This window comes from Eretmochelys imbricata, chromosome 12, assembly GCF_965152235.1.
Source record: "Eretmochelys imbricata isolate rEreImb1 chromosome 12, rEreImb1.hap1, whole genome shotgun sequence".
In the NCBI taxonomy this organism is placed as follows: Eukaryota; Metazoa; Chordata; order Testudines; family Cheloniidae; genus Eretmochelys; species Eretmochelys imbricata.
Genome location: NC_135583.1, coordinates 6,996,362 through 7,023,534, shown reverse-complemented (window position 1 = coordinate 7,023,534; position 27,173 = coordinate 6,996,362). Strand labels below are relative to the sequence as shown.

Genomic DNA, 27,173 nt, shown 5'->3' with positions numbered 1-27,173 from the left:
GGCACAAATTCCAAAGTCTGTTCCATATATACGAAATTCTGCACACTTTTCCACTAAATATACTTATTAGTACCTATTTGAGCAATCTAAATAAATGTAGAATATTGTTACTGATTAACTTATAAAGTAGCTTTCACAGTGTTGTTGAACTCAAACCCAGCAGAGCTTTGCAGCCATGAATCTTAAAATAACTAAAGGAAAAGAAGCTTTTAAAACACAGAGTGTGATGCACAGGCAAGAAGATACGCACAAACCACAAGGCACAAATTTGAAGGAACTGAAGTATGAAGGATTTTGAATACAAGCAATAAACATTTAAATTGCATCTTCAAGTTCACAGGTAGCAAAAGGACTTGCCTAAATAAAGACAGGTTTCAGAGTAGCAGCCGTGTTAGTCTGTATTCGCAAAAAGAAAAGGAGTACTTGTGGCACCTTAGAGACTAACCAATTTATTTGAGCATAAGCTGAAGTGAGCTGTAGCTCACGAAAGCTTATGCTCAAATAAATTGGTTAGTCTCTAAGGTGCCACAAGTACTCCTTTTCTTTTTGCCTAAATAAAGATACCACATGCAAAATGTGAAGTCTTGGGCAGGGGAAAGGGAGGAGTCGTGCATTTTGCAGCGTTCTGAAAAGACTGTCTTGGAAAACCTGACCAGCCAGGGAAACCAATAAAGAAATCAATGCAATGCTTCAGTGGCAATAGAGCAAAAGCATGAACCAGAATGTCAGCAGGGTCAGAGATAATTCTCTGAATTTTGAAAAGACAAAATAATTAGCAGAACATGATCTAGTGCAAGTGTCAGGGTGAGTGGCCAAAGATCGCCTAGTTCTAGTCTGGTATGCCTAAAAGCTATCAGGTTTGTCCTTGTGGCAGATCCTTTGGCTCATATTGACTGTATACTGGAAAATGATTTTTTTTAAGGTTAGCTTCCCTATTGTGTGTTTTATTGCACTATGCTTGGATGCTTATGATAGGTACCTTACAAATATATCATTTATATTACTGTAGCAACGAAAGCTCTAACCAAGATCATACTGCTCTGTTGTACTAGGCACTGAATGCTATAAATGGAATGGGGGAGAGTCCCTGCCCTAAACAGCTTACAAGCGAAATAGACAAGAAAGACAAAGGAAGTACTATTAGCCCTATTTCATGGATGGGAAACTGAGGCACGGAATGATTTAATGATTTGCTCATAACTATGGCAGCTAGAAACTGAACGCACTTCTACTGAGTCCCTATCCAGTGCCTTAACCACGAGACCATCTTCCTCTATTAAGTATAAAAATTAGGGCTGTCAATTAATCGCAGTTAACTCACGTGATTAACTCAAAAAAATTAATCGCAATTTAAAAAATTAATTGCAATTAATCACACTCATAACAATAGAATGCCAATTGAAATTTATTAAATATTTTGGATGTTTTTCTATATTGATTTCAATTACAACACAGAATACAAAGTGCACAGTACTCACTTTATATTATTATTTTTTATTACAAATATTTGCACTGTAAAAATGATAAACAAAAGAAACACTATTTTTCAATTCACCTCATACAAGTACTATCGTGCAATCTCTTAATCGTGAAAGTGTAACTTACAAATGCAGATTTTTTTTTGGTTACATAAATGCATTCAAAAACAAAACTGTAAAATTTGGAGTCTACAAGTCCACTCAGTCCTACTTCTTATTCTGCCAATCACTAAAACAAACAAGGTTGTTTACATTGACAGGAGACTACTTCTTATTTACAATGTTACCTAAAAGTGAGAGCAGGTATTCGCATGGCACTTTTGTAGCTGGCGTTGCAAGGTATTTACATGCCAGATATGCTAAACATTTGCATGCCCCTTCATGCTTTGGCCACCATTCCAGAGGACATGCTTGCATGCTGATGATGCTCATTAAAAAAATAATGCTTCAATTAAATTTGTGACTGTACTCCTTGGAGGGAGAATTGTACGTCTCATGCTCTGTTTTACCCGCATTCTGCTACGTATTTTGTGTCCTAGCAGTCTGGGATGATGACCCAGCACATGTTGTTTGTTTTAAGAACACTTTCACAGAAGATTTGACAAAACACAAAGAAGGTACCAATGTGAGATTTCTAAAAATAGCTACAGCACTCGACTCAAGGTTTAAGAATCTGAAGTGCCTTCCAAAATCTGAGAGGGATGAGGTGTGGAGCGTGCTTTTAGAAATCTTAAAAGAGCAACACTCAGATGCGGAAACTATAGAACCCGAACCACCAAAAAAGAAAATTGACCTTCTGCTGGTGGCATCTAACTCAGATGATGAAAATGAAACATGTGTCAGTCCGCTCTGCTTTGGATTGTTATCAAGCAGAACCCGTCATCGGCATGGACACATGTCCTCTGGAATGATGGTTGAAGCCTGAAGGGACATATGCATTTTTACTGCTTCTAGCATATAAATATCTTGTGATGCCCACTACCAAGAGTGCCATGCAAATGTCTTTTCTCACTATCAGGTGACATTGTAAACAGAAGCAGGCAGCATTAACTCCTGCAAATTGTAACCAACCTGGTTTGTCTGAGTGATTGGCTGACCAAGACATAGGACTGAGTGGACTTGTAGGCTCTAAAGTTTTACATTGTTTTATTTTTGAATGCAGTTATTTTTTGTACATAATTCTACATTTGTAAGTTCAATGTTCATGATCAAGAAATTGCGCTACAGTACTTGAATGAGGTGAATTGAAAAATATTTTTTTTTGTTTTTTACAGTGCAAATATTTGTAATCACAAATAAATATAAAGTGAGCACGGTCCACTCTGTATTCTGTGTTGTAACTGAAATCAATATATTTGAAAATGTAGTAAACATCTAACAATATTTAAAATAAATGGTATTCTATTGTTGTTTAACAGCGTGATTAATCGCGACTGATTTTTTTAATCGCTTGACAGCCCTAACATAAATAAATATAAAACCTGCCACTGGGACTTATGCAGGATCCTGTGACAGAGAAAGAATGAATACAGCTTTATCTGTGTGCTATTTTACACCTTCATGAGAAGCATTTTGGGTTTTTAGAGAGAGTTAGAAGATTGTTCACACTTCACCTCAAAAGTATTTTTATTAAACTGTGCCAAAGATCAGTGAGATGATTGCCTTTAAGAAGCTGCATGAGCTGGTTATGAGACAGGCTCAAGCAGAGAGAGGGAGCATCAAAGAATAAGGCTTATGATTACTCAAACAGCTCAAATACTCCATGAAGGACAAATTTCACTGATTTTTTTTAATCACTCTCAGACAAAATAAAATTTGCATTGTGCTTGCTCAGTGCATTAATGGACTGTGTTTTAGTGCATCAGCCAATTGGGAACATTGACAATGGCAAGGAAGCAAGGAAAAGAAAAATGTATCAAGATCAGACCCCGGGGTCTAGGTTCTGCCTATCTATCTGTACATCTAGATATTTACACTGGTCTCTTCACCAAAGTATAGGAACTCTTTAGAATCCAAGTTCTGTTCCCAGTTATGCCACATCCTTTCTTTAGGACCTTGAACAAGTCATTTAACTTTGATGTGCCTCGGTTTCCCCTCACATGTAATACGGAGAAAAATATTACCATATCTCATAGGGTTGTTATGGAGTTTGATTCATTAATATCTGCAAAGTGCTTTGAAATCCTCTGTTGGAAGGTACTAAACACTTGAAGGATCTCCCTGTTGGTGAAAACGAGTGGGGAGATTTGGGAACATTTTCATGATTGTTTGTTTGTTTTTCAACCAGTTCTACTTTTATAGCCCATTAGCCACTGGCCAGGATGCATTCATCTTCATCAAAAAATGATCAATATGCAATGGATATGAATGTTTAATAGCAGCAGCAGTCAACTGCAGGGTCTATGCTAGAAAAGTATTTGTGAACTTTGACATTCATGACAAAATCACACCAAACAACTGACACTTGTTTCAAGTTCAAAACTTCCACTGGTTTACAGAGAATTTTAGTTTTCTATGACAGTACACAACTCATTGTGGTCACAAATAAAAGGAATGGTGTGACTCATGGAAAATCTGTATCTGAGACACTTATTTAACAAATTGTGAATCATTCAGCATGATATTATAGATCTAAACCATGTATGACAAGTGTCACTGTATCAAAATGATGTCCCTCTTAGTCATCAGATGACAAAGAAATGAGACAAATGGACGAAGTTCATGGAAAAACAGGCTATTCATCAGTGTGGAAGTTACACCGCTTGATTTAAAGGAAAGCCATCAAATAGTTATAAAGTAGCCAGGGACTAGTAACCAATCTATACGGTTTGATCCAAGACCACTTATCAAGAAGAAAGACATTCTTGTCACTTCCATAAATAATTATGATGAAAAGGACAGTTACCTGTTCCGTAACTGGCGTTCTTCGAGATGTGTTGCTCAGGTGTATTCCACAGTAGGTGACTCCAAGCTATATCTGTTGGAGGTGGGTAGGAGTTTATGAGTTCCCAGGACTCAGCACCACCCTGCCCAACCCAGCGTCATCTCTAGTTTGGGAGACGATCGCATAACGCGACGTAAACGTGTGGACTGAGGACCAACTGGCAGCCCTACATATGTCTTGGATAGGGACATGGACTACATAGGCCACCGACGAGGCCTGAGCCCTCGTAGAGTCGCCCTGACAATTGGTGGCGGGGAAACCCCTGCCAGATCGTAGCATGTGCGTATGCACAAGGTGATCCACCGAGAAAGGCACTGGGTGGAAATGGGTTGCCCCTTCATATGCTCGGCGGAGGCAACGAACAGTTGTGAGGATTTCTGGAAGGGCTTAGTCCGATCTAGATAAAAGGCCAGTGCCCTACGCACATCGAGCGCATGAAGGCGGCGTTCCTCATTGGAGGAATGGGGCTTAGGACAGAGCATTGGAAGAAAAATGTCCTGCTCCATATGGAAGGCAGAGACCACCTTCGGGAGGAATGCGAGATGTGGGCGAAGCTGGACTATATCCCTGTGGAAGACCGTATATGGGAGTTCCGAGGTCAAGGCTGATGTGATTGCTACAAGGAATGCTACTTTCCATGAGAGGTAAAACCAGGAATACGTGGCCAGGGCTTCAAAGGGGGGCCCTGTGAAACGGGACAACACCAGGTTTAGGTCCCATTGCCGTTCGGGGGATCTAGCATAAGGGAATGAACAGGCTAGGCCTCTCAGAAAGCGAGAGGTCATAGAGTGGGAAAAGATCAAGTGGCCTTGCACCGATGGGAAGAGCAGGTGAGCAACCTCCGAGTGCAGCGACCACTCGTACTGGGGGGAGAAAATCCTGCTGAGGCAATTGGCTCGCACATTGCGGACACCGGGCAGGTGAAAAGCTCACAGGGAGATATCGTGGGCTATACAGAACTCCCATAAGCACAGGGCTTCCAGACAGAAGGCCGAGGAATGAGTCCTGCCTTGTCTGTTGTTGTAGTACATCGCCACGGTGTTGTCCGTAAGAACCCTGACCACCTTGCCGCGAAGGTGCATGCTGAAAGCTACGCATGCCAAACGAATCGCTCTGAGTTCCTTGACATTTATGTGGAGGGACAATTCCAAGGCTGACCGCCTCCCTTCGGTTTGCATGCTCCCTGTGTGAGCTCCCCAGCCCAAGACCGATGCATCAAACACCAGGTCTAATGACAGGGTCACCTCCTGAAAGTGAACCCCTGGCAGCATATTGTTCGGGTAAGACCACCATTGCAGGGAGGTAAGTATTGGGGATGGGACCGTGAGAACCTTGTCTAGCCCGTCCCGGGCCTGATAGAACTGGGAGGCTAACCAGAGCTGGAGGGGCCTCATACGTAGCCTGGCATGGCGGACTACATACGTGCATGCCGCCATGTGTCCCAGGATCCAAAGGCGCACTCTCGCCCTTGTCACCGGGAACCCCGTGACCGAGGCGATGAGGTCTCGTAGAGCCTCAAACCCACCCAGCGGGAGAGATGCTGAGGCCCTGGAAGAGTCCAGCAGCGCCCCGATGAACTCTATGCGCTGTACCGGAACTAACGTTGATTTGGTCTCGTTTACCACTAGGCTGAGAGCCGTGCATGCGGACCTGAGCAGCTCCACATGGGCCCTTACCTGGGCCCGAGAGTTGCCCTTGAGAAGCCAATCGTCCAGGTATGGGAAGATTTGTACCCTTTGCTGTCTGAGGTAGGCCGCAACCACTGCCATGCACTTTGTGAAAACCTTGGGCACTGTGGAGAGGCCAAAAGGAAGGACTGTAAACTGGTAGTGGTCTAACCCCACTAGGAAGCGGAGGAAGCACTTGTGCCCCTCGAAAATGTGAATATGAAAGTACGTGTCCTGAAGGTCCAGGGCCGCGTACCAGTCTCCCGGGTCCTGGGAGGGGATAACAGAGGCCAGGGACACCATGAGGAACTTGGAACGGACCAGGAAGCGGTTGAGACCCCGTAGGTCCAGGATGGGCCTGAGACCCCCTTTTGCCTTGGGGATCAGGAAATACCTGGAGTAAAAACCCTTTCCCTGGAATTCTACCGGTACTTTTTCCACCGCACCAAGGTGCATTAGCCGTTCCACCTCCTGCCCTATGAGGTGGGCATGTTCCGGGTCCCCCGAGCCCATCGGCAAGGTGGGGTGGTTGGGCGGGGCTGAGGCGAACTGCAACGTGTAGCCCCTGGAGATGGTGTTGAGGACACATTGGTCCAATGTTATACGGGGCCACGTCATGCGGAAAGCAGAACACCAGCTTTATTAATGTGGGGGGGTCTCCCCGGCAACTGCCCTGGTACCCCCCGGCATAGTCAAAACAGCCTCTTTCCCTGCTTCTCGCCCTTGAAGGGCCCGGGCTGTGGGGCAGAGCAGGACTGACGCTGAGACCAACGCTGCTGGTCTCTCGGCCTCTTATACGGCGGCTCGTATCTGCTCCGCGCAGGTTGAGCCGATGTTTGCAGCTTGGCCTTGTCCTTAGCCGGAGGCATGTAGAGTCCCAAGGTTTGCAGGGTGGTACGGGAATCCTTCATCCCGTGCAGGCGGACATCTGGTGAATCGCGAGGAGAGTCCCATGTGCGACGTCTGGCGGATCAGGAACTCAAACGGGAGCATCGACGTCGATGGCGTCAGGACCGGCTGCGGTAGCTGCGACGCGAGGAGAAAAGTCTACGGCACCTCTCAAGGTTCCTGCGTCTGCTACTACGCGGCATGGAGATTCCCTTGAGACTCCCTCCTGGGCGGCGCACTGGTTAGCCTGACTGGCGTCGAGAGCGGGTGCGCGCTGTGAGGTGACCGACCACTACGCGTCGAACGAGGCAAGGAGTGCTCCTCGGAGTGGGAGCTGCGCCGCGCTGGGGAGGTCTGGTGAGCACCCAGCGGCGGCTGGCCACGGGACCGAGGTCCCGTCATCGGCGGCGCCCCGGGGACCGGCAAACTCAAAATGTCTCACGCGGCCTGGAGAGCCTCTGGCGTCCATGGCATCCTGACTGCCGGAGACGCACGCGCAGACAGTGCTGGGCTGCTCCGCTCATCACGAGTCGGAGGCTTCGGGCCCGGGGGGGATCAAGGGCTGCCCAACGCGGGACCAGCCTCTCCCCTTTCCTTCCCTCGGCGCCGCTGCGAGGCACAGCTCTTCCCCTGCTTCTTGGAGGGGGAGCGGTGCCGGCTGGAGGAGGGGACTTCACTGTGCACCGAAGACGCCGTGCCAGGTGCCGAATCCATTCGGCGTGCCGGAGTTGGGGCCAGCACCGATTCCATAAGGAGAGAGCGAAGCCTGATGTCCCTCTCCTTCTTAGTCCGCGGCTTGAATGACCTGCAGATCTTGCAGCGCTCACTCACGTGAGTTTCACCCAAGCCGCGAAGACACTCAGCATGCAGCTCACTCCTTGGCATGGAACGGAGACAGGAGCCGCACAATTTGAAGCCAGGGGCATGGGGCATACCCCAAGCCCACTCTAACACTAACGAGAGGTACTACTGAGAACACTGGGAAAGGCTGCAGCGGAGCTGGAGCAGAAGTTCTGACTACCTTCACTGGCGGCAAGAAAGAACTGAGGGTGGGGGAGTGCGCAGCTCCCCTCATCGCGCGATATACAGGTGCCACTCCAGGGGTCGCAGCGGTGCTCCCCCCGTACGGGTACTGCTAAGGGAAAAAACTTCCGGCACCGGTGCACGTGGCAATCGTGCCCACCTACTGTGGAATACACCTGAGCAATCACTCGAAGATGAACACATAATTCTCCAAGAGACAGCAAGCAACCCAGGGCTAAGATAAACTTCCTCAGGCCTGTAGGCAAATAACTGTTGACACATACAAGACTCCTTCCAATAGAACATCTATTACCCGGCAGAGAAACCAGCGCAGGACTCCTAGGAGACTAAATAAAGAGGCCTGGGAATCTTGAATGAGGACTCAAAAATGTTGTAGCACAACTGAAATACGGTTTTCATCTTTTATGATGCTTTCTTCCCAGTGCATGACCTGCAAATTGTTGAATGCAAAACACTTCTAATAGATTTTTCCCGCTATTAAAATGAATTAGATGTATATTTTCCCCTCCAAAAATGGGTGATATTGTGCCTATGAAAGGTTCGAGAGAAGATAATTGACTGCGTCTTAGAATCCTAGTATAGGCACAAGACCTCTAGTGGTCATCTTAAGAAAGTTGAACTAAAAAATCACACAAACAAGATATATCACACCCTGCGAGTATACTGTCTGCTCCTTTAATAAATACTCAAATAGCAGGCAGCTTGAAATGCTCCAAACTGTATGCACACTGTGGATTTAAAAGTTATTTTCCTCACATCACTGACAGACACCACTGACAAGGAATGCTCATTAGCTAGGCAGTATTTATATGGGATCCACCAATCCAGGACAGTGATCTGTACTGTCTGTTCCTCCTCTGTCTACTAGGTGTCAGCATCACAATGAGGTATCTTGCTATAGATGAAGGGGCTATACAGAGAAAATTTAAATGAAGGTTCTAGTGTGCACATGCTAAACAAGACTACTCCAGGACACACAAATATCTAATCTAAATACCTAAAAGCCACCTCTATAAGAATAGATGGGTCTGAGCCAAACCCCAGGATCTGATTATGCCTGAACTTTGTGGAGGTTTAGAATCTGAATGCAATTCTGAAATTTCTGCCTGGTTCCTATCTCTACAATATTCCAAAACTAAACCACAGATCCTAAAGCCTCTGATTTGGGGGTGATTGAACACTGGGTCAAAATATTGCATCTCGGTCCACTTTTAACAACAAGATGCCATATTAAGCCAGCTCAAGAATTCTTAGGAGGAAGGTTCCTTGAATCTGAAATATAAGCACCAGGAATACAGTCCAGGTTTTGCAACAGATTTAAATATATGGAAGTAGCTGGACCTCTCACCTGCAGCATAAGGCCTTGTTTATACTAGTCCCTGTTGCTGACAACAAATGTTAGCAAGGAATATTAATATTCCATGCTGACAATGGATATCAGCAACAGATGCAGCTAAAAGGGATCTGTATTTGGTTTAAACTGCAATTGTAGCCAACTACAAACCAGGTTCAGCATTGTTTTAGAAACTGATGGCTTCTGAAATGGTATGGGAAGTGCTTTGTCTGTGGCTACACTTGCAGTCAAATCATTTTCAGCATTAGTTCAACACCACTCATTGCTGATGTCCTTGCAACAGGTCGTTTCCCTAGCTTAGACAAGAGTTCAGAAACTTTTGAATTGCGTGTCTGCCTCTGTGGTTAATCTCAGTGTTTCCTCTGCTGCGGCACTGCAGCAAGAGGAAAAAGGAAGGAGAACGGTCTGTGTTACTGACGGGCGTGGAAGAGCCTTCTCTACAGGGTTTTGTTAATGACATAAGAGCTGCACACAGAGAGCCAAAACAGATGTACTGCACAAGACAGTGAGCAACTAAGCAAACCAAAGGCTGACATACTCGCCAGTGGGGCTGTAAAACACATGGCTTTTCTGTCTCAAAAACTTACCCCTCGTTTTCATTTTTCCAAAGGTGAAACACTCATCTGGGCCAGTGCATTTAACTTGCCACTGACTGCCACTAAACTACCTTTAAAGTCCTTTTTATTAGAGCTCCCTGGAATTAAGACCAAAGGTAGAAACGATTGTCTGCCAACTCTAGAAGCAGCACTGCATAATTTTGACGCCTGTAAAGATGAAATCCTTTCACTCACCAGTCACTCACTCAGCACAGGGCGTTCTATTAATCTGTTTTAGTGGGTTTTTTAACCACATGCTGAGCTTAAGGCTGTTCAGTGTCAGATTAATGTCACCGGCTCTCCAGCTGTGATCACATTGTTACCGGAAAACCTTTAAATAAAATCCCCCTGTGGTGAAATCCAGTGACTTTTTAACAATAGATCTTCTTAATGCTGTCAGCTATTTGCAGTTTGGCATTTCACTTGATACTTCTCAATCTATTTTATTTCCAATTCTGATAAACCTATTCCGTAAACTCAACTACCGTGATTTTTGTTCTTTCGTTGTGGGTGGTCTTAGGGGCCTGGAAAACAAAAGATCCATTAAGATAGGACAAGAATATGTTTAAAAGTGATCTGCAAAGGGAAAACGTGTTTTGTTTTTGGTTTATATTGGTCCTATATGATGCAGAAAGACAAGGAATTTCACCTCTTTAAAGAAAAAAGAAGTTTTTTTCTGCTGCTTTTTAGGTTAGAAATATGAGGGCTGGTTTTGGTGGAGCATCCTTTGGGAGACTGGAAATCTGGGGTTGGGGTAGTTACCTTCCAGCAGACTGAAATCTGGGCTGCAGTTCTCCCAGCCGTCAGGAAAGGAGGCAGGGGGTGTTGAGTCATAGACTGTCTCAACGAAGGGCTGAGAAAGTTGCATCTTAACTCTCAGCCTCTTGTGATGTTCTGTCCCATTCCGATCCTCCAGCAAACAAGGAAGTGAAGACTGCTGCAACAATCCATTTGTTTCCCAATGCGCAGGCAAATATCCCTATTTGTAGGCCCCAGTGGAGCTACGCCAGTTTTCACCTACTGAGGATCTGGCCCTGATGTATCTGGAGCCCTCGGATCTATTCATTGTGAACAATTTATTAGGGCTTGTCTTCACGTACAGTGCTCCAGCGGGGCGGCTAAGCCTCTGTAGTGCTTTAGTGAAGACACTGCTCCACCGATGGGAGAGCTTCTCCCGCTGGTGTAGTTACTCCACCTCCCTGAGAGGTGGCAGCTCTGTCGAAGGGGAGATGCTCTCCTGTTGACATAGCGCTGTCTGCATGGCGGGTAGGTTAGTATAACTACACCGCTCAGGGGTGTAGATCTTTCACACCCCGAGTGACGTAGTTATACCAAAATGGGTCTGAAGTGTAGACCTGGACTCAGATTTCATACTTCTTTTTGTCCACGGATCATCCAACAACAGATCTGGCATTTTATAAATGCAAGCATCATTAGTAATTTTGGAACAAATAGTCTTTACGGACATCTGGGGTTCAAGCTGTGTGACTGGTCAACTCAATTTCTGTTCCTTGATGAGAGGCCAGCAAGCAATAGCATCCTAGTTCTTCCTGACAGTGGTGGTGAGGCTCACAGCCCCACTCCCTGCCGGCAATCTTCTGACATCATGCCAGCAGGAGCTTTCATGACCATACACATGCCCCTGTGTCATGTGTAGAGGAGGTTCCACAAGGGAGTTGCACCTGGTGCTATTCCACCCTCCTCAAGATCTGTCCATGGCATCAGCATGTTGCTGTAGGTCCTGAGGCTGGAACATGTTCAAAAGAAGTCCAGACAAAGGATTTCTCTCTGTTCTGCTTCTCGCTATTACTCATGTTGATGTTGTAGTTATTTAGGGCTTGTCTACAAGGGGAACTTTTACTGGCATAGCTATACTGGTACCATTATACTGGTATAACTCCGCAGGTGGACACACTTCCTCTGGAATGAGAGTGCCTTTTTCTGGTTTGGCCTAAACCACTTCCAAAGTGACATAAATTTCCCCATGTAGACAAGCCCTTAGTTAGTTTCAGTGATTCTAAAACACACCCGTTGTCTCTCCCTACCTCTGAACACTCTCATTTCAAACACATGGATCCAGGGAGAGGCTGAGTGAGTCCTCGCCGTCCAAACATGCTCAAACACTCAACAATGCATTTGTTTCCCAGTGTGCAGGCAAATATCCCTATTTGTATGCCCCACGCGCATTTGTGCAGAGGGAACCCAGACACGATGTTCATAGAAAAGCAGACAAAAAGATTTGAAATGGGTCAGACTGAATCACGTCAGACACTGACAAGTTCACAAATCATTTTTTCCACTCTTTGCCCAGCTCCAGTCTCAAATACAAAAAACAAGCTTACGCAGGGCCTTGAAGAGCAGCCAGGAGAACAGGGAAGGGTTCCTCATGCCCCAGGACCACCGGCAGTACTGCTGACCTCAAATCCTTCTTCCATCCACATTCCCCCCCTTCCCTGTGGCCCTTTGGAGGACAGCCCCAGTCCTTCCCACACTAGCAAGTTGACAGGAGAGACCCCCTCCTGCACATCTCCTCGTCACTACAGGAGGCCCTGATCCTGAGGACCGACAGAGATTCTCAGGACTGGAGCTCCCATTTTGCAGACCATATGAGACCAGAAGCATCAGGACACAAGATGGTGGGTGATGACAGTGGTTAGCAGAAGGCTCGGTGACCAGCAGACTAAGGGGGCATTTCCCCCAGACCTCCTAAGGTCTACTGGTTTGGTTGTCCTAACTTGTGGACCTGCTACAGTTTGCAGGAACAGAAAACATTGCAACCATTTTTAAAAAAAAATCTAAGGAAATTCATTTCCAAAAATCCTTGTTCTGGTGAAGTTAAAGCTTCAGGCACACAGCACAGATTTGAGTACTCAAAATGCAGAATTAAGTTTGCACTTTTCAAACTAGGCACCAAAACTACCTTAACTTTTCCAGTTGCCCATCATCTCTTTTTTGGCACATAGTTTCACAGTGGTGCACCACTGAACATTGGTTTTCTAATCTGTTTCCTACCACCTTCCTCTCTGATGCTAAGTGACCTACTTTGTCACTGACTGACCTTTGCTCTCCTCAGGGAAGCGCTCTAATTTCACAGTTTAGATCATATGACGTTTGTATATGGAGACCCCCCTCCAGCTCTGTGTCAAATGGTAGCTGGAAAATAGAGCACTACACTGAAACCTCCTTAACAAAGATTTTTGTCTTGGTATCTGTAGCCGCCTGCAATCTCCCAAGCATGGAACAACAGGTGCCACATTTGTGGGCAGACTTGAAGAGAATGGCTTCAAGACAACCCTAGGTGACTGTTAAAGGTCTGCTTGTCAGGGTATGATGTTCCCTAGAGCTAAAGCCGGGCAGAACCCAAAGCATTTAAGGCATTTTCCAGAACCATACCTCTTCGGAGCCACAGGCATGCCTGGTACCGTGAGAGTGTGGGAATTATTCCGGGAGGGCGGGGGCAGATGGAGGTCGTGTTTTTGCACCCCTGCAGAGCTGCTTTTGGCGTCGACATCCTTGATGTTTACAGTGGGATATCTACTGGATGATGGCTCTTGGAGAGAAAAAACACAAAAGGAATCAGAAAAGGAAAAGGGCTACATTAAGGGGCAAAAATCTCTCTGGAATCACTTAGGACCAGTGTTTTTGCTCAAAGTCAAAATTAGTCAACCCGTTGCCACTGACGTCAATCTAAGCTGTCTCCAGGCCTTATATATTTCTGTATATCGAAAGCACATGTCGTACCATTCACCTTGGAAAGAAACTGACAAAATCACAAAATTCAAAGTTAAAGTCCATCCGGAAAGGGGGGGAAACCAGGCCAGATGCTCAGTTAGTATAAATCAGCATATCTTAATTGACTTCAGTCACCTACATCAGCTGAAGATCTGGCTCATTAAGCACCACAACATGAGTTGATCGAGATGCTTCTCTTGTGCTCTCATAGCTTGAGACTGCTGTTGTCTTTTAAATATCCTGAACAGATTGCAGTTGTATGGGGGAAAATATGGTGAAGTGACTCAGATTATCAACATCAAAAGCTGCCAGCTAGCTATCCCTAAGTAAAATCCCTCAACTCCTACATACACACATCCATAAAGTTTCCTAAGGGGTATTACATCAGAATTACGTTGTTAGAGTTCCCATCCATACTGTTGATTTCAAATTGCGTGACTGCTTGCTTTTACACAAAATAAGAAGTTATTTAAATAATAACTTGAAGGTTCTCGCATCAATCCAGCAGGAATCTCAAAACAACCAGCCACACACGTTACAGTTAGGAGCACATCCAGCACCCGGTGCCACTCTGCATGCCAGGCCTTCACCTGCCGAAACCACAGTGGCTCTTCTCAGCACCGGGGACTCAGAAGCAGGATGGGACCTGAGTCTCATCAGCAGGATGGGGGACCTAGCGGCTCCCTCGAGAGCTCCTGGAAGTGGGACAGACCCAAGGCTCATCAGTCATGCTAAGACACTTTTTCTTGTTCGGGGAGTGGCCAGTGGCCATTTGTATGTGTCTCAGCGGGGGAAACCCTCTCCTCATCCGGATATCTAAAATCACAGCCAGCCAAGTCCTTGCCAATTTTATTTACAAAAGGTGAAAATTCAGCCTCGTGTGTAGAGGGCCATGCACCACTTATGCTCAGTGCGTGGCTTTCTGCCCAAGGATGATTGTCACCCAAAAAGCACTGGAGAGAGAGTCACATACACAAACAAACCCACTCAAACCTTTACATTGTTTACCAGAGAAGATATTCAGCTAGAAGTGACAAGGCAAGCAAAACACAAGAAATGTCACACAACACACACTACTGAGCCTTAAAGGGCCATTAAGAGGCAGGTTCTGCCACCCGTACTCATGCAGAGAGGTGAATGTCCATGTCGTTCTATCACATCTGCCAAAAGTAGTTCCATTCGTTTCTGTGGGGCTATTTGTGAAGGATGCTAATGTTTGACATAAGAATGGCAGAACCTGGCGCTTTCGTTGTGAAACAGACCCACAAAAGCAAGGTTAACGCTTATGGACTAAACTGCTTATAGCAAGACTCCCCTTCCCATTCCTTTGTTCTCACTGAGCCTGTATGTGGGTGTGTTAGCAACAGAAAGTGTATGCGTATTGGAGATTTAATCCTTTAACTGTGGATTTGCTTTTGAGGAGCGAGAAGGGGAGTGGTGGGTTTTTGTTGTGAGGGGTTTTTGTTGTTGTTGTTTTGGTGGGGGTTTTTTTTGCAACCCAAACTTTTTTTAACGTTCCTTGTTGGGCGAACTTGACAATACAGTAATTATAATTCAGTGATATTAACACAAAATTATTCCATTATAAAAATAACATGTGTCACTATGTTGCAATATGGAACATGGGTTTTTTAAAAACAAGAGCACCCGAAAGGACACACACAGATAAAAGCCCATGCCCAAAGCCGTGCAAGCACATCAGAAAAGCCATCCTCTATACTACCTAAAGGATGAGAAGGGGACCATTCCTCATTCAAAAAACTGGGGTTCACCACACCAGACTTTTGCTTTTTGGAGATGAGGACTGGGATGTGGGAGGCGGTGGAGAATCGGTAGCTGGGAACATTGGGTAGCTGCTCTACTGTGCCTTGGAAGGAAGGGGAGGAGCTCCTGCGGTCAAGCGGCTGGTCATGCACCAGGTGATCTAACTCAACGTCTCTGGTTTGCTTGGACATGATGCTAGGAGCCTAGGCGCTTCAAGCAAAGGACAGGGCATCTGAAGCTGCAACAAGAAACACAGAATCAGGTGAGACAGTGTTGTGTTATTTCCAGATGAGCGGTTTCTTTACAAGAGAAATACAGCGTTGGTGCTGATTTTTGTTTTAGTGCTCACAAGGGCGAAAACTAACAGCACTGGTTAGAGTCAGGAACAGAGCTGGCAAGTGCCATACAGGCTTCCCTTATACACGTAACACCGGCGGGCGGGGTCGAACCTGGGACCTCTGGAGCTAAATGCATGAGCCTCTACTGCATGAGCTAAAAGCCATTTGCCTCTTAGCTAAGGCTATACAGCAGACTCATTCATCTCTCTCTCTCTCTAAGTGGTCTCAGTGCTGCTAGAGACGACAGAACACCACACCCAGGAGGTGTATGGGTTACACACAACTTTACTAACGGGCCTCCGTCCTGATTTTCAGCACCCGGTGTTATTTCGCTACTGAGTCTCATCTAAACAGAGACTGACAGTCATGACAAAATTGCAAAGGCAAATGTCCGCTGAGGAACTAGACTGTCACCATCAAATACATCTCCTGTCTGAGCCAAGCAATGGTCTCGAGACGGGAAAGGGCAATTAACCCTTTCCACTGCTTCACTTCCTCTCCCTGCTCAAAGCCCACTGTTTTCTCTTTAAGGCCTTTCCAGATCTAACGTCTCTCATTCATCAATTGCCCAGATTACAAAACAAGCAGTCTCCAAAGCACAAGTCCTAGTGGAATATGAATTGGGTCAGTCTGAAGGGCAGACATTCATGATCCCTATTCCCATGCAGCTGAAATGAATCTGTATTACAGATAAGTAGGGACCCAAAGATTAAAAGAAGCATTAAGGGTCAAATGTTCCAAAATGTCTATACATTCTAAGTGTCTCTATTTTTGGAAGCTCACCTCAAGACTCCCAGGGGCCTGCTGCTACCATTGGCTACAGCAGCAGAAGGGGGTACTCAGCACCTTGAAAATCATGCCCTAGGTGCTTCAAAGCGGACACCCAAAAACTGAGGCACCTGGAATTAACGGACACTTTTGAAAACTTTGTTCAGAACATACACTCTTTTCTCTCTCCGTGCTCTTGTTGCGCTGGCAGTAAAATGCTGGGGAGAGAGGGCTCCAACCCTGGTCTTGGACACAAAGCGTTTGCTGTGAGGTTGGGCTGTGACTCGCATCATTCTGTTTGTCTTCTGCTGGAATCCAGTGTTGTGAACCGGAGTACCATCACAGCCCAGACCAGAACGCTGATCTCACTTTTCTGTTCTGTGGTCTTTTCATACAATGTGCAGTGGCCATCTACAATCATCTGCCAACACAATGCTCTTCTGCTCTCCCACCAGGCAAAAGAGTGTCGGGGAATATTGGGCAATGATGAAACCAGGCACCAGGCTCTAAGAATTATCTACATGGTATTTCATTTTTAAAAGGAACTGTAAATCACTACAAATATAGAGCCATATTCTCCACTGCACTGAGTTTCCACAGGACTGGAGGCATCACAGAACTGGTTACAGATCACTGATTCCCTGACCAGCCTCAGGGCAGGATAGAGCAGCGTGGGGGCTGCTCTAATCTGCATCATCCGGCAACAGTGCTCAAAGGACTGTCTGCCAGGAGCGTAAGAGCACAGTACACGTTAGTCATGCCTGTTTCCTGTCTCAGCCTGTCCCTGATACAACCCCTGTGCCAGGGTCTCTTCAGGCGCTATTCCAGCTCCGCGCCCAGTGGAGATGCCCCTGTGCTGTTGGAATCCCAAGCAGGGGAGACAAGGCCAAATTCCCTCCCATATGCGCTGCCTGAGCAATGCAAAGGGGACTAAGTGGAGCAGAGAATCTAGCCCATAATTCATGTCCCGGCTAATTGCTACCGGTTTGAATTCAGATTGCTGTTGCTTTTGTGCTGAAGGAGGGTTTAGGAGAATTATTTTGAGACTATCCTTGGGGGAAATTGCACTTAAATGCAGATGCCTATGAAGCTCTTAATGCAAGGCTTCTGTGAACTTACGCAGTACATCGGGGCTTATGAACTTCAGTCAGCGAAAAGACACGGCCCTGCTGAACGGCAGTGTTGCTGCTGAATTGTAATGTTCTATCCAATGCAGTTGCAAGAACACACACTCGGCAGTTTAAAAAAAAAACTCTCAAAAAAGTAATAGGGCAATGGATCAAATCCTCTCTCAGGTAACGCCACTGAACTCAGCAGGGTGATGCCAGGAATTACCTTAGCCCACTGAGTCTTAAAAACCAAGTCCCACTCGAATTTTTGTTACCAAAACATTACCTCCTAAGATGTTAAATTAAAATACATTTTATGTAGCCAGTTATTTTCCAGATAAAAAACAAGGTAGCTGAGAAAAAGCCTTTTTACTTCTCCATGTCTCCTTCAGCTGAAGGAGAAATTCTTATTTCACAGCAAGGCTTACTTAATCAGCAAGATTAAGTGCTGTGTAACTACCGGCCTCTCATATCTGGGCATAACTGACAACAATATCGCTGCGGTATTGCTCTTATAGGATACTTTCAGCTCGTAAAAGACCGCAGAAAGCAGGCCTCTCGCACAGAAGAATCATTTGTTTGTTTCTATCGAATAAGAATTCAAAAGGGTGAGTATATATGTGGGGTTTTTTCTCATCAGACATTTCATTGCCACTTTCTGGTTATAATAATTCCATGCCATTCTGCATTATACACTGTACCTTCAGCTTCCGTTCTGGCAGCTCCAGCTTTCTCCTCTTCCACCTTCACAAAACAAACAGACAGCGCTAAAGGCAAACATCCCATTCCATTACAAAAAGCGAAACAGAAAAACAATCCTTTCTACGCAAGGGTTGGATTTCAATGCAGTTTTAGTAGCAAACTGAAAGTTCATATTTCTAGACTATGTTAACAAGTTCCTCTGTATCTGGGGGGGGGAAGACAGAGGTGGTCTGTAGATCAACATATCAGCTGTAAGCTCCTTTTATCCGGTTCACTCATTTTAGAGCAAAGACTCTTCTTGGAGGTTGTGGCTATTATATTTTCCTTTTCAATTTTTTTTTTAAAATACTGTATGCTATACTATATACTATTGTATACTATAAATACTGTAGGGAAAGACTAATACAATATGATGAGCATAAAGTATACACTGGCAGTTCTACAGCACCCAGAACACAGCACTGTGCATAAAACGCTATCCTTTAATGATGCTACAGGGGCTGGACCTAGAGGTGCTTGGGGTGTGGCCGCACCCCTGGCTTGAAGTAGTTTCAATCGCATGCAGGGTTTAGAGTTTAGGTCAGTGGCTCTCAGCACCCCCACTATACAAATTGTTCCAGCACCCCTGAATGATGAACTTTTTTTTTTGAGTGGGGCAAGGTGGAGAGCCTCCAGTGTTTCATAAGGAGAAACATTCTGATTATTTATCTGAATTCAGCCCCCCGACAGTGTCTCTCTCCCAGATCTGTAGTTTTCAAACTTTTTATTTTCACTGTGTCTAGCTGCCATACTGTTAGCATCTATTAATAAAGTAACTAAATATGTCACAATCCTGAATCCCCAGCTTTACACTGGTATTTCGTGTACTCACTGTCCTCTGGGTCTTCTGCGTCCAACTTTCTAACTTTACTGCGGAGCTGCTCTATCTAAAGCAACTGAAACTCACTCAACTTCTAGGGCTTTCTAGATTTTCTTTCCCAAAGCAAGTTCAAGACTGCAGGGGAGTGGGTCAGCGCTATCACGGTTCCTTGCTCTGTGAACGTGTATTTATATTTCTTCCATCGTTCCAAAAGCAAACCCGAAATATGTACCCGGAGGCAAATCCTGCCGACGAAGGTCCTGAACACAGTGGAATTGGTATGGGCTCCGCTCCACAGAAAAGGGGCAGGAAGACCTTGCAAGAGCTTTACACCCTTTGCGCATCTCAGGGCACAACTACATAGGGAAAGCTACCTTTCCCTGGGCAAAGAGGGAGTGGTTGTGGCAGGGATTGGAGCAAGGATGGAGGAGGAGCAGAGCCAGTGGCTCTAAGAGACAATTTCGGCAATAGTGGCTCAACTGCTTCAGCTACTTATCCCGCAGCCTGCAGAAAAGAACTCCCAGAGTCTGCCCCTGAGCAGAAACCAAAGCATTATGTCTCCACAGGCATCCTCCTTAAACCTGCAAGCACTTGCCGTGTTTCTGGAGAGGGTGGTTCGCAACCTGAACACCTGAACTGCAAGCATTAGAAGCATTCTTGTACCTGTAGCAAAGGGCCTTTGGGAGCAGCCCCCTGGTCTTCTTCTAGCTGCTCAAAACCCGGGCCAGCAGCTGCCAAGGCACACTCATCCAGCTCACCACTGTAAGCAACACAAGGAGAGTGAGGCAGGGGTCTACAGAATGCAGATGAAAAGCAGCGAAATCAGAACAGGATTTCTTCCAGCCATTTCCGAGCCTGGGCACATGACGGACAAGAGACACCAGGGGAGTGGAAATGTCTCCAATGAAAAGGTCTCTTGAGTGTCAGGTTGCAAGACCATTGCTTCATAGGCTATCTACTAAAGCCCATTTGCAGATTAATGAGAACACACAACTATACCAGAGACGTAGGCAGGGGGCTGAAGGGAGAGAGTCTTAATAACTGTTGTTACTAGAAGAGACCATGGTCCATTTAGCCATTTGCAAAGCCTGCTCTAAAGAAAATAGATATTGATTACTCCAAATTTTTGACAAAAGCACCTTTTTCATGGCACTAACTAGAAATAGACCAATATCAACGAAACGTGATGTAGGTGATGAAAGTTTTAACGAGTGTGTGAGAAGAGACTTTCTTATAATGTTGGAAACAATATTAAGCGGGAGACCAAGTGAAAATAACATAAAACATACAACTCATTTGTAGGAAAATAAACTCATCTTGCTGTGCTCAATACATTTCTAATTTAAATGAGAGCCATCAAAAAACAGCAGAGAGCCTGACTTTCCAACAGGAGCCCCTGTATACTCCATCGAAACCCCTCATTTCCACATCTACATTATCAATGTAACACATAATGCTCATTTACGGCTCCCAGATTGCCAACTTTAGTGTCCAAATACTGATTCTGTCCATCCTACTCCGCCATCCGTATTTAACAAATGGGGCCCACGAGATCAGTGCTTTCAGTTTAATGTGACTAATTAAGTTTAACTGAAAAAAAATCATCAGCTTGGTGATCAACTTCTCTTAATGCTCCAATAGCTCTAATCAAAAATCACCCCCAGGTCAATGTGTTGGTTGCGGTGGTCGTGGCTTTTTGTTTCGTTTGTTTGCTTTTTGTTTTGGGGGGGGGGGGGGGTTCGTGATGGAAAATGTGGATAATTAAGAAATTAAATAGGAAAATAGCTACCTACGTGACAATTGCAATGCCCACGTTATCCCATATTAGGTAGGCCCTTCACTATGAGGCTGTATAATAAAAAGAGTGACTCTTTCATCTGCATCCAGTTGTTGCTTCACAGAATTTTTGGTTTCATTTTAATTTAATAAAAACTGTTCAAAACCCCATCTCAAATCTTTGGATCTTATCCCAGCAGCACCCTCAGCCTTTCTCTTTTCCAGTAAAAACCCAAATACACTGAAAGTAGAACAACTGCAATCAAAACTGAAATATACATTTTGCTAATAGCCAGTAATAAAGGATTTCACCTGCCTCAAAGCTTTGGTCAATACATTACAGAGCAGCCGTTTCTGAAAACCAGGTTTTGATAAAATAATAAGCAAACACTGTAACGTTTAAACGTTGAACAATGGTGCATTTTCAGTTTCCAGGTGAAAATGGAGGCGTTCCAGTTTTTTAACTAAGAGGCAGAGTATAGTATCGCAGGAGTAGTAGTATTCTAGATAATAAAACTCCAAATGTTTGCACCATGTGAAACCAGAACAAACCACTCAGCTAAGCAAAGAAGCTTTCTAATGGATCCTTAGCCCAATGTAACCATCTATAAAGGTTGCGGACACGTCAACCATTTCCTACAACAGAAAAATGATTTAAAAATTCACCTACTTGTATTAAATTGCATTTGTGGATCTAACACATAATCCCATCTTTAAATCCAGCTCCATAATATTCATAATAATCCTGAATGCATTTTATTAACATATATGTTTTTAAATGATCTGGAACGACTTCGAGACCAAGATTTTTGATCCTGTCTCTTGCTTTTGATGTCTGCAGATTAGCGGCAAATCCTATTTCCTGTAAATCGGCTCGAGTTGCTGTGCAGAGAGTGCCGCAGAACCCCTGTGGGAGGGGGCAACAGTTTAGGGACCAAAGGGCTGCAATTGCTAGGAGAAGCTGAGCAGTTGCTAAGGAGGAGAACATGTCGCTAGGAGACACTTGCTGGTTACTAGGTACCACACGTCATCAGCAAGCCCTTGAATAAGCCAAGTTAGCTAAAGCATCCTTTCCAGGCTGCACTTTAGCAATGATCTCTGAAAACAGTTCTGTCTCCTACACAGAGACATAGAAATATAAGACTGGAAGAGACCTCGAGAGGTCAGCCAGTCCAGTCCCCGGCACTCATCACAGGACTAAGCATTATCTAGTCCATCTCTGACAGGTGTTTGTCCAGGAAGGCTGTGGAATCTCCATCACTGTAGGTTTTTAAGAACAGGTTAGACAATTTGTTCCAGTGCTTAACCACCCTGACAGTTGGGAAGATATGTGCATATCTTGCAAACAGCATATCAATTGCCATCAGAAAGGGCACTAGAAGATGTGGAACATTTGACCAGAACTCCCATCACATTCAAATTCAGCCTAAGGTGTGATCTGCTTTTGCAAACCTGCAGTGGTTCATGTGAATTCTGTTTGTGGCTCTAAACTTTGTGACACATCCAGATATACAAAATGTTTCTCTCTCTCTGCAAATATTTGTAGGCAGCTGCTTGTTGGTGCTTTTCAAGTTCAAAGTGGGCTCCACAGGAGAAGTCACCTGCAGCACATCATGTCGATATTTTCCTACATGGCCTCTCGCCTCCTCTGGCTCTAGCAAAACAGTTAACCCATGCAAAGAGCATGAACCCCCCCAAACTGAATCTTGCCTGTGGGTTTGCAGTGAGATTCATCTTAGGACAAAACCAAGTTTGAACCCAAACCTTTTAAACTCCATGGCCTGCAAATGCACACGAATGGATTCTGATATAAAATCATAAATCCATGTTGAGCCAAACTGGAAAGAATTCACAAACTCTGAATAGGATTTACCCTGCAATCTTTGTTTCTTCCTCCTCATTACCTTTCTGGGAACATGATAAGTGCAACCTTGGAAAAGAAAAGGTTTCTTGTATTAAATATTCATTGTCTTGCACATATTTTGAGCCTTAGGTGGGAATTTGAAATCTTTAGACTATAAATATATAGCCACTTCTACCTACAAAACTCTTCAATAATCTTCAGGTCCCCTTGGGGCAGGGGCAAGGGAATGTACCTGCTCAATACCACAAAAGAAATATCTGGAGGAGAGGGATTTGGGGAGATTGGCCATGCCTTGTTTCACAGGCCTTCATCATTTGAGGGTTCTTAGTGGGGTGGGGGAGTGAATACAGAATATCTACAGAGTAATGGAGTAAAAATGTTATAAAACAGAGAAATTCAGTCTTGGACACTAAAAATTCTACTTGTTCTGCAGGAAGAGTGTCTTTTTATAAGACAGGTTTCAAGTACTCCTTTTCTTTTTATAAGACCCCATTGTTAGTGGAATTCACCCTCCAGGGCAGGAAATCCGCTGCTGGCCATGTGGAATGTTAGGTTTCCAGGACTGTACATTAGAAAAAAAACGTGTACCATATTTTCATAACAAATCCATAAATACATTTTCAGCCTGGTGGAAGGATGCATCACTAAGCAGCAAAAAGTGAATGAATGGAACTCTGGGGCTCACTTTACGTTAGCACTGTCATTTATTGCAAGGCAAGCTAATCAGTGAGAAGCAATGGGATCCCCAGCTCCAGAACTGCAGAGCAGCAAAATCGATCAAGGACTGTGCCCAGCCGGTTAAATTCACACATAGAATTCAGGGTCTCATCTCTGAGCTAGCAGTAAAGACAATGTTTAAACATGGTTCTAGGACCATAGGAATTGTTATACCAGATCAGTTTCTCCACCACTGTCTCTCTCCCCTCTATGGTCTTATTTACACTACAGTGCAGACTGTGTTAACCAGGACTCATTATGGGGGTTTTACACCTTCCTCTCAAGCACCTGTTACTGGCTACTGTCAGCAAGACAGTGGACTCGGTGGCTCATCGGTCAGAGTTCATTCAGGGCGGGGATGCATTCAGCGCACTGTTAAAGGGGATCCCAGCTTCCATTCTGGCATGCGCTCTCCCAGAGGAGTGCGGACTGAGTTAGCCAGCAGGCCTCTGAAGAGATACAGAGACTCCCATCCCCCAGAAAGCAAGCTGCTGAACCACCTCGCTGAATCATATTTTAGCCACTTGTTTGAAGGCAATGTAGAAAAGTTAACCCCTCTTCTGTATGTGTGTGTGGCTATGCTGACATCTGTTGGCCAGCCAGGCTCATAGCTCAGTGCTTTGAGCATTAGCCTACTAAGCCCAGGGTTGTGAGTTCAATCCTTGAGGGGGCCATTTAGGGTTCTGGGCCAAAATTGGGAATTGGTCCTGCTTTGAACAGGGGGTTGGACTAGATGACCTCCTTAGGTCCCTTCCAGCTCTGATATTCTATAAATCCCAACTTCTCTTCCCTGTGGATAGCCTAGTGTAGTACTTGTTGATATCCCAAGAAATATATTCCAGGCCCAGTTTCTTATTCAAAGTGACCAATTTTCTATGGCTATGCAGGGCCATAGAATCATAGAATATCAGGGTTGGAAGGGACCCCTGAAGGTCATCTAGTCCAACCCCCTGCTCGAAGCAGGACCAATTCCCAGTTAAATCATCCCAGCCAGGGCTTTGTCAAGCCTGACCTTAAAAACTTCCAAGGAAGGAGATTCCACCACCTCCCTAGGCAACGCATTCCAGTGTTTCACCACCCTCTTAGTGAAAAAGTTTTTCCTAATATCCAATCTAAACCTCCCCCACTGCAACTTGAGACCATTACTCCTCGTTCTGTCATCTGCTACCATTGAGAACAGTCTAGAGCCATCCTCTTTGGAACCCCCTTTCAGGTAGTTGAAAGCAGCTATCAAATCCCCCCTCATTCTTCTCTTCTGCAGGCTAAACAATCCCAGCTCCCTCAGCCTCTCCTCATAAGTCATGTGTTCTAGACCCCTAATCATTTTTGTTGCCCTTCGCTGGACTCTCTCCAATTTATCCACATCCTTCTTGTATCACATGTGCTGCTCCTTCTTTTCCTAGCTTCATCCAGATTTCCTTCTCCAGGCCCCCGACATTACTATGTTAGCTTGATGTACAGAATGAAATTAAACCAGCAGGATTCCACCAACAGCCTCTGATTTTGCTTTTCCTTCGTGAAACCTCCCTTGCCCCATAGGATAAGAAAAAAACTACCCTTTCTCCCTCTTCCTCCATTAGAGGATGCAGAGCCTGCCTGATTCCATGAAGCTGCAGCATTAAATCACACTACGTACAAGGATGGATTTCCTTTGATTCTTGTGCAATACGGGCTATAATTTGAAATAATTACAAATGTATTTATTCTTGGAAATTCCTTTTCCATGTACTGAATCTCTAGCCACATGGGGCTACTTCCCACTGGGATTTTCTACTCTTGCAATGATGTTTTCCTGAAAACCTGAAATTCAGCACTTGCAAATACTTACAATTTTCTCACCACCTGCAAACGCTGTTATTGAACTCAGAGATGCTTTCACAGTGCACTGCAGCCTCTATGGAAGCGTTTTAGGCTGGCCTATACTATTGACTATCTTTCAGATGCCCACCACACTGAAGACGGTAGGTGATTGAATTCTAACAATCCAGTCTTTCCAGCAGAGGTTTCAAATCTGTAAGATGGCGTCTCAGGAAAAGATCAGGTACATAAATCTTTAGTTACACTATAGCATAAGGGGCTGATGCTGCTCCCACTGAAATCAATGACAAAACTGCCAATGACTTCAATGATACAAGATCAGACCCCACACAACAGGTTTTTTTGGAAGAGATTAGATGAATTATATGGAGAAGGAGCCAAGAATTCCCAGTTTTAACAGTAATTATTATTTTAAACAAGCCTTTTGGAAGGGATCTAAACCCTCAAGCTTCAGGGCATAAGCCAACCTCTAACTATTAGAGGTTAGGAAGAAACTTTCCCCGGGGTAGGTTATCTCATAACTGCCTACTACAGGGTTTGTTGCACCTTCTTCTGAAGCAGCTACTATTGGACCCTGTCAAAGGCAGAATGCCAGACTAGCTGAACAACTGGTCTGATCCCATCTGGCATTTCCTATGATACAAATCCCAGTGAAATCCAAAGGAAAGTCAATTGCTTGTTTTAGTAACTTTTGGAGGTTTGCAGTGCTTATCACTTCTGTAGTCTTGTGTAAATTACCATCTGCCAACTAACTCACCCAACATATTGTATGGCTACAATGAAAGAACAGACACATATGGATGATATTCAACCTTCATAACACTCAACAGTGGAGTACTTCGTTCTTTATGATACAACAGCCCCTTCCAATATCAACCTTCTCTTCCTACCTCTTTTCTTCTTCCTGAATTTCCTCTCTCCGGGAGTGGCTGGGAGGAGCATACACTGTAAATTCGGCCTCGTTGTCCCAGTGCATCACTTCTTCTCTGGCTTCGTTATCCCAGTTAGTATCTACCTCTTCCATCACAAGATCCACCTGCCCCTCGGGGAGGATACAGACTGAAATGGGAATGGTGGAGGAAGTGGTGAAGTGAAGGTAGCCAGTTTTATAAGCATCTATCCACACCATATTTTTACATGTGGAATGTAGAACTGTATAAATATCAGTAAACAGAGAAGTATTCAAATATGCCAGAACTCCGGAAATGTAGCTCAGGATTTGAATCATTTTCAGTCCTACTGGAGCTGTGATAGACATTACTTTTGTGCAGTTTTCCCTAAGGAAGAAGTTCAGGGGTTCCGTAATGGGTGTGGATAGGCCAAAATAAGAATCAGTCCTGCCTATAAAAAATGGCTTTCTCTGTACTCATATGCCAGCTATTGGGTCAGGTCTTCAACGGGTGTAAATTGGTACAGATCTGTTGACTTTGTTGGAGCGAGACTGATTTGCACCAGTTGAGGATCTGGCCCATCTATCTCTGGGCCATGATCTGATCGTTCTTGCAAAAATATGCAATGGTGGGGAAAGACCCATAGATTCATAGATTCATAGATATTTAGGTCAGAAGGGACCATTATGATCATCTAGTCTGACCTCCTGCACAACGCAGGCCACAGAATTTCACCCACCCACTCCTGCGAAAAACCCAGAGAGCTCTTGGTCACTTGCACTCTACTACAAACAGCAGCCAGAATCCCCTCCTTATACATGCTGGGTGAAATTCACCCCAGTGGGGGGACATGGCCCCCTTCCCT

General features: G+C 44.9%; 2 protein-coding genes across 2 annotated transcripts in view; both read right to left on the bottom strand.

The window, feature by feature from the left end:
* The window catches only part of CNGB1 (cyclic nucleotide gated channel subunit beta 1), a 54,465-nt gene extending 38,807 nt beyond the window's left edge, over nt 1–15,658 (bottom strand). The window contains exons 1-5 of the mRNA XM_077831413.1: nt 15,427–15,658; nt 13,365–13,521; nt 7,366–7,456; nt 6,988–7,115; nt 5,845–6,654 (exon numbers count right to left, since the gene is read on the bottom strand). Coding sequence (XP_077687539.1) covers nt 5,845–6,654; nt 6,988–7,115; nt 7,366–7,456; nt 13,365–13,521; nt 15,427–15,658 — 1,418 coding nt within the window. The remainder of the gene's footprint in view (nt 1–5,844; nt 6,655–6,987; nt 7,116–7,365; nt 7,457–13,364; nt 13,522–15,426) is intronic.
* Nucleotides 15,659–15,679: 21 nt separating this feature from the next.
* LOC144272977 (uncharacterized) overlaps nt 15,680–27,173 on the bottom strand; it is a 33,737-nt gene continuing 22,243 nt past the window's right edge. The window contains exons 9-12 of the mRNA XM_077831412.1: nt 26,309–26,477; nt 19,907–20,003; nt 18,384–18,426; nt 15,680–15,705 (exon numbers count right to left, since the gene is read on the bottom strand). Of these exons, the coding sequence (XP_077687538.1) occupies nt 15,680–15,705; nt 18,384–18,426; nt 19,907–20,003; nt 26,309–26,477 (335 nt within the window). The remainder of the gene's footprint in view (nt 15,706–18,383; nt 18,427–19,906; nt 20,004–26,308; nt 26,478–27,173) is intronic.